General features: G+C 37.6%; 1 protein-coding gene across 1 annotated transcript; it reads right to left on the reverse strand.

Moving 5' to 3' along the window:
* Nucleotides 1–505: 505 nt before the first annotated feature.
* On the reverse strand, nucleotides 506–2,246 carry LOC105050385 (transcription factor bHLH146). Its single transcript, XM_010930375.3, has 2 exons — nucleotides 1,894–2,246; nucleotides 506–1,381 (listed from the first exon to the last, which is right to left on the reverse strand). The coding sequence occupies exon 2, from the start codon at nucleotides 1,346–1,348 to the stop codon at nucleotides 746–748; it is 603 nt and encodes a 200-aa protein (XP_010928677.1). The 5' UTR covers nucleotides 1,349–1,381; nucleotides 1,894–2,246; the 3' UTR covers nucleotides 506–745.
* Between the last annotated feature and the right edge of the window lie 5,617 nt (nucleotides 2,247–7,863).

A 7,863-nucleotide genomic window follows, 5' to 3' on the forward strand; every position in this document is an offset into this window, starting at 1 on the left:
ATTTTCATCAACATCATATATTTTAAAAAATAGATTTTTTAAAAAAATTTCTCGGTGAATCTTTTTATCAAAAAATTTTTAATTTTTATCAAAAAAATTTTATTTCTAATAATGATAGTCGAGGTTATAAAGTTTCTACACGACTAGCTAGTGGATAGGTCAGATAACAGGACCTTGCATTCACTTCCTGTATATCCGACACGGAAGGTTAACAGGCACTTAAAATCTGTCATCCTGAGTCCTGAGACCTTATCATAAAGGCTCCTCCTCTATTTTTCATGTGCTGCTTCCCTGGTACCGGAGAGAACTGACTCAGGACTATCGGAGGACTCTTTTGCCCTCCTTTCCAAAACCATTGTCACATTAACAATGGCTAACAACTAATTTGCGTCAACAAAAAAAAAAATGATGATCAGCTGAGATCCATCTTTTCACCATTTGAAGCATGTTACTTTTTCTAGGTCGTAGCATGTTACCGGTTATAGGACTCACACCACCAAATGTCCAACGTACACAATGACTGCAACCGCTCAAGGTTAACGCTGTCGACCATTTCACATACCTTAAAAGGGTCATCTTTCACAAACAAAAAACATCCAACTTACGAGCTAACATTACGTTTGAAGATTGTGTTCCTTCCCAAAAACATTAATTTAAACTCTCTCTACATTCTGGCATCCTAACAGTGAATGCTACACGGCTTATAATTCTTGCTGAAAACCGAGCCCATGAAACTGAAAACACTTCAAAGGGTCTCAACAAGAGACTTGAGGACGTTCACCTGCAACTGTAGGCAAATTACATAGCTCTCCACTTCAGAGAGCAACTCGCACAGACCCATCTCATTGCCACCAGGCAAAATCCTCCTCAGAATCCTAATGCGGCAACCAAATTCCTTCTCTCCTCTAGTCTTCTTATTGTAACTCCTCCGCCGGCATGTTCTCTTTGGCCCATTTGCCTTCGTGGGAACTAGAGGTTTAGGAATGGAGAGGGGTGTTCGAAGATGGTCGACCAGCGTTTTGTGTTTGTTCACTCGCAAGATGCTTGATTGGTATGGTGCGAACTGATGAAGAAGTTGATTTGAGCTCACGCGTTGCTCGAGCTTGTGTTTCAAGGCATGGCTCCATTTGAAACCACTGGCAGAAAGCACTAGTGCCATGTCCACTTCGAATCTCACCATCTTTTCCATGTTCTCATCTTTATTTCCACCGCAAGAGAAAATGTTAGTGGCTTTAGTAAGAGCTGGCAAGAGATGACTCACATATTTATGCGCAAAGCCAGTGTATATTGTGGCATTTGGTTTGAGAGAGTAGACCCGGCCTCGGTTGCTTCTCTGCATGTCCTCCATCGATCCAAGCAGAAAGGAAAAGAAAGGTGGCAACTACAGCACCGAAACAAGGAGATGCTATAAGAACCACAGCATAAAGATCGATCATATCAAGAGAAAAAGCAGTATGCACTATGCTACTTCAAAAGAAATGATAAAAAATTGTAGTTCTACTTCTCTAGTCAAACCATCACAGCATTTGGTAATAGTGAATGATAATGGACGGCATGCAGGAAAAGAAAAGATTTTGTTTTCTACTCTGATTTTCTTTATGTTTCTTAATTTGTCTTTTATCCATTTCATCTCCAATATGAAATGAGCGGTGGTCATTCCCACTGTTTTGCGCCAAAAAAAAAAAAAAGGGGATAATGGACAAAAAGAAGAACAATGTATCAGAGTTTAAGCGGAAAACAATACTGATGACGAGGAAGAAGGAAAGAAGAAACAATACGAGTTTTATAATGGTGAGGAATATTGATAATACCCCTCTTCATCGAAAAAAAGAAAAAAAAAAAAAAAAAGAAGGAATATTGATAATATAGAGCAGAAAGTTCTAGCTAGGTTACCTTCAAGTTCCTCAGAGAGAGTGTAGTGTTGGCAAGAGTAGAGAAGAATATGGCGTCCTTTTAAGCACCAGGGGGAGGGTAGTACGAAGGCACTGGCGAACGGCAGAACAGCCAAGGCCTCCTCTTGGCAGTGGCACTGTCTGCAGTTAAAACCCGAAAGGCTCCTTCACACTTTGCATGGGGTCCTCCTTTGACATATGGTGGCCAGCCCATAAGCAAAATAATTGAAGGGTGGAGAGGGAAAAAGATTTGGACTTTGGAGGCACCAAGTCTCCATAAGTAGGATAGATAGGGGCAATATGTCTGAAGGGAAAACAAAAGGGCACAAGACCTGAGCCGAAGGGCTGGTTCCCAATGGGGTTTGGACAACGGCTGTATCAGATGATCTGGGTTCAAAAATAGGAGTGTGGTGGTGGAGCACATGGCGGCACATGCCTCCCTTTAGCTCTCTCCCACAACTACCAAAAAGCCAGTCCCCACCCCCCATCCCATGTGCCCTAGGGAACATGACACCGAGCCCTCTATAAATGCTATCACATGAGTGATGAGTCCAACCCAAGTACCTCTCCCCAATTAAGATCCCCAAAGTCTCCCTTAATGGTCAATGCCACTTGCCCTCTTACATCAATCCAACTCACTGTGACCTGCTCTCCTCTCCTTTCATAACAACCCAAACCCCTCTAAGATTAAAGGTCTTCTTCGCATGGTTTTGCTCAAAGAAAAAGAGATATTTATTTGTTCCAAAAAAAAAAAAAAAATCTACAAGGTGCATAGACCATGAGCTGCTTGAGTTTGGAGGGGTGCTGTAGATGATGTTCGACAAATCTACTTTGAAAATTGATCATCTAGCCAAGATTTGCCCTCATACCAAGTGTCTTGCTCCGATAGAATCATCGATCTCATTTTTTTTTCTTGAATGCGAGAGGGATCGGTGTTATTGAGAAAATTGGTGACTGAAGGTCCACCACCCCCATCCAAAAATAATGAGGTGCATGAATGGTGTCACTGTAGTCATCCTGGGCTTGAGGTTGAGCCAATATTGATTGATGGCAAAGTTTGGGTTTAATTCTTGACCTCATGGTGACTCAACAGCTATAGTCATCCACAGGACGAACCCAATTTTTTTTTTTTTTTAAGTTTGGGTTTAATTTATTTTGTAAACTCCATGATCATATAATGATCGAAAATATCCTAGTCGAGTGGATATCTTATTCACCTAAACCGCATGCAATTCATTTAACTTTCTCTCTGACTATTTGCATCCTTTTTTTCCTTTTGTTTTAGCATTACAAATTTGATTGTTTGGTAGTTGTTAGCATGTGATACATCCATTGAAAACATTGAATTGTTATATTGTTAAATTATAATAGGACATATTTTTGAGCAAAATAATAGAACAAATTATCTGCCACAAATTAGTACAATGAGAATTTTATCATTGAAAAAGAGAATTTTTTGAAATTAGCAGTCTCTGATTATTATACTGCTGGACAATTATTGAGTGATAGTCGATCTGACACACCAAACATCAAAAAATAGTTCAAGCATCAAGTCTCAAATCCAAAGTAACATTTGCAAGCAGAGGGTAGAATTCAAATTTTAAGGTCAGTTATTTAAGGTTCCAAAACCAGCCATATAGATTTCCAGGTTTGCTGTGATTGGGTACACTGATTGAGTTTGGAGCTTAGCGAGAAGGGTGCACATGGGGTTCATTGATGTGATGTCCCAATTAGCCAAGCTTGTGTTGGACCCATGCCTGTAATGCCTCCACGTGCATCGCCATTGACATGCTTCCCATGATAACTTTAAAAATAAAGGGTAGGTACCCCCAGATCATGTTCTTCCGTAACTCTAGGGTGGCCTGCATTATGGTGGCTATCCATAATTTTTAATGTATGCAATGCAATCATGTGATATCCGTACTTAATCCCAAGGACATGGATTAGGTCCTCACTTGTAAGGAAAAATTTGTCATCCACGCATATGGATGTTAATTTCGATGCTTGTCCCATCTAGTCCTGTATAATAATGGAGCTAGAGTTCCCAATTGATTTTTAAGCATTTCAATTTCTTTTTTTTTTTTTGTTTTTTTTTTAAATCTCATATAGATGTAGATGATGATGGTATTTCCTTATAATAAAATAAAATTTGTGTTAAACTTCCAGTACTACCTTTCCGTATTTCTACATAGCAATCTTCAACAGGTAATATAAGCCCATTGCATAGCCTATCATATTATGGATTAATTAATCTCTAACATGTAGGCTAAGATGGATATATAATGCAACATTTTTTGAGGAAGGACATGGTATGACATTTAAAAGGAGTTTGGGTGCCACAATTTGCTATAGAAGGATGGTATATCGACAAAATAAGGTTGGTAATAAAAGCTAAAAAGGACTAAGTGAATCCTAATTTACTATAGAAGGATGGTATATCAAGGAAATAAGGTTGGCAAATAAAAGTGAAAAAGGATCAAGTGGATCCTAAATTGCTATAGAAGGATAGTATATCAAGGAAATAAGGTTGGCAATAAAAGCCAATAATTCTCTAAGCCCAAACTAATAAAACCGAGAATATATTCTGATGGACTTATTTTCAAGGTTATTTTTCATTTATCAAAAATGATAAATCAGTAAAGAATTTGATACTAAAAGAAGTTTACATTTAAAATGAGTTTATCTTTGATTAAAGATGGAAACCAATCGGGTTGGTCAATACTTGTATCCATCCCATAATTAAAAATCCCATACCCATACCTAAGGCTGCAAATGGGTCAAGTTGACCCGTGACCCGACCCAACCCATGGAGATCCAACCCGAACAGTTTAAAAAGAACCATAGATCCGGGTCGGATTTTAAAATTAAATCTATTTTATTTTTCGGATCGGGTTTGAATTTATTAAATTTTACTCCATTCCGACCCAACCCAACCCACTTGAATTTTTGGGTTTATGTGGATCTTATGCTCAATGACCCAATTTGATCTGAACCTATTATATGACCCAAATCTATTATATACGAGCATGGACTAAGCACAAATTACCGTGGGCTATCCATCTATACAATATTATCTTCTTCCCTTTTCACCCCCATAATTAAGTGGCACTCACTGGTTCAAACTGATGGGGTCCCTAACAAATATTATCTTCCTCTCTTTCCACCTCCATAAAAAATCTTTTGCATCAAACCTACACAACCTTTCTAACTCAAGAAATTTGGAAGATTAGTAGAAAATAGATGTTTCACTTCTAATTATATCCCACGACTAGCTTCCATATACACATGAAGCACATCTTGGCAATTTTCTGCAATATAATTGTCATATATTAATGACCACTCCAAAAATCATTGTGTTATGAGTGTCATTGGATAGTAAACTTATAAGATCAATTTCAACTCCGCTCATAGAAATTAATTGAATAGCTATAGCTGATACCTGTTGATTAATTTGACTCATGACCCAACCCAGACCCTAACCAGATCTTTATTTCATGGATTAGGACTGAATTATACATAGACTCGTTCCGATCCGAATGATCCGTTGGGTCAAAAAATTTGATCATAGATCCGATCCGATCCAATCTTCTATTGGGTTGGATCTGGATCTAATATTAAGATCCGATCAAAAAATCGGATCAGATCAAGATCACTTATGACCGAATCTGATCCGACCCATTTGTACTCCTATCTATACTTGCTCCATATCCACCTCAAATCAGATCGAATCGGATCAAGTAGAGAAGCAGAGTAGAACGAGTTATATAAATAAAAAAGATTGGATTGGATCAAGTCGGATCGAATATATGTAAATATTATAAAATAATTATAATGTTGAAAGAGAAATATATATTACGATTATATCATGTCAGGTTCGGAGTGAGGCATATTATGACTCAAATTCATTTTGGATATTTTTTTCTAAAATCTATATCCATCCTAAATTCTAATTAGATCAGATATCCATCGGATTGGTTAAAATTATCATCTTTATCATTGATACTAAAACTTACTTATATATACTGAGGATATATTTAAAATGAGTTTATATTTTTAACACATGCATTCCCACATTCATAAAAAACAGCGAGTATGAAGATTATGTGAAAAATATGGTGCTTCACGTATGGCGTTCTTATCTTGAAAGAAAAGCATAAGAAAGATTTGTTTAGATGCCCACTGGGAGCATTTATCTCAAGACAAACCGTAAGGAAATGTGTTTCTTTTTCTATTAGGCCGACCATAAGGTCAATTCTTTTAGGAGGCAACTTTTTCTTCCCTTGAGAAGAGGGCACTTGGTGTCTGGTTGGAAATGTGAACCACAGAAAATGGAGAACCAGTTGAGTGTTTTCTTTGTAGGGAACAATTTGTCGTGTGGCATATGGTGTAAAGACAAGAAATACAGTACGTTGTACTCCCTTGTCAATATGTGTTTTGAGTCAGTGCTTGTGCCATTTTATCAGCTAGTTTCGACAAAGATGTATACGTTAAAATTATGATACAATACAACTAAGAAAAATTGCTATACAACACACTCTAATAGATACTTAGCAAAAAAGCCCTTAGAAAGTCACGGAGCGATGACTGGAGAGTAGTATAATGCTTGGGTTAATTAAAGCACAATCACAACTTCAGCATGCAGGAAAATTTGGGCTTAAGGTAAAGTTTCAGAATTCAGAAGATATGCAAAAATTAAGCCACGAGGTTCGGATTTCTTTTTTTTTTTAGAAAAATAAAATAAATTATAAAGAAATAGACGACATGAAAAGCATGGAAAAGGCATCAATCATGGAAAATAGTGTTAAATACTACCAACAACAATAGTAGATCTAAGCATTTGAATTTGTAATCCATTAATGCTTCTTATATAATTCAAAAATAAATCATAAAATTTTGAATCATTTAACAATTCTGAAATAATTTATTCAAGGAGAGAAATACAATGTATCAATCCACCAAGGAAAAAGTCCGGGCTATTATGTGAATTTTAAATAATTGCAAGTATTCCCACTATGACCTGAAATGTGTCCTCAAAGGGGTCTAACTTTAGTCAAATTGTATGGCAGAGTTGATTATTGGCTACCCATTCTTCTTGGAGTATTGAAGGTGAATTCTGATGGTTCCTTTAAAGGTAATGTAGCAGGTGCAATCTTCATTATTCAGAACAATCAGGATCATCTCTTTCTGGCTCGTAGTAAAAAGACTTCTCCTATATTCTATGCCTTTTGCTGAGTTGGTGGGCACTAGAGAGAACCTTAGCTAGCTTGGCTGTTTTCGAATTCCAAGCTTCTCAGGTTCGGTTAGAAGGGGACTCTCACTATTATTATATGGATTGATTGCACATCTCTCCACAAATCCAAGGATATATTTTGCAGTGAAAGACTTCCATATGGGCTTTCAAGGCTTCTCTTGTGTATCTTGAAGGCAAACAGGCTGCTGACTGGCTGGCCGCAAGAGCTCTTGAGGGCAGCTTTGCTATTAACAGGAATGATCCAATTCCTTCTTCCCTTGGTCAGGCTCTAACAGCTGAGGTTGCAGCGTTTCTTTTTTTCTTGGTTTCAGCTGTGCCTCCTCCATTGTCCCTCAAAAAAAGGGGGGCCCAACTTCTATAAATACAGACCAGACAATCCACTCTAAAACCATGTTAATGAAATGTTTAATATCAAAAATCACTATCCAACATTGGTAGGTGTCTAGAGGTGAGGAAGCAAAATAGAAGTTTGGATTGCTGAAGGGCCCAAAAATCCCAGCCACAGAAAATTACTAGGATCTCCGGAATTTTTTCAATCTTTCTCCTGTTCTCTCTCTTTACTGTCCCAATCAAAAAAGGGGAGATGCTAGAAATAGAAGAACACTAATATAATCGCTGAAGCCCCATGAGTCATAGTTGCACTAACCAGAAACCTCAGTTTAGACTTTGCCTTGGTAGATCGCCTCACAGGAAGGATGGATTTACCATTCTTGGGACATC

Source organism: Elaeis guineensis, chromosome 8, assembly GCF_000442705.2.
Source record: "Elaeis guineensis isolate ETL-2024a chromosome 8, EG11, whole genome shotgun sequence".
Classification (NCBI taxonomy): domain Eukaryota; kingdom Viridiplantae; phylum Streptophyta; class Magnoliopsida; order Arecales; family Arecaceae; genus Elaeis; species Elaeis guineensis.

Bases quoted from the DNA above. Each gene is read 5' to 3' on its own strand.
- LOC105050385 (XM_010930375.3), bottom strand. From the start codon at position 1,348: ATGGAGGACATGCAGAGAAGCAACCGAGGCCGGGTCTACTCTCTCAAA.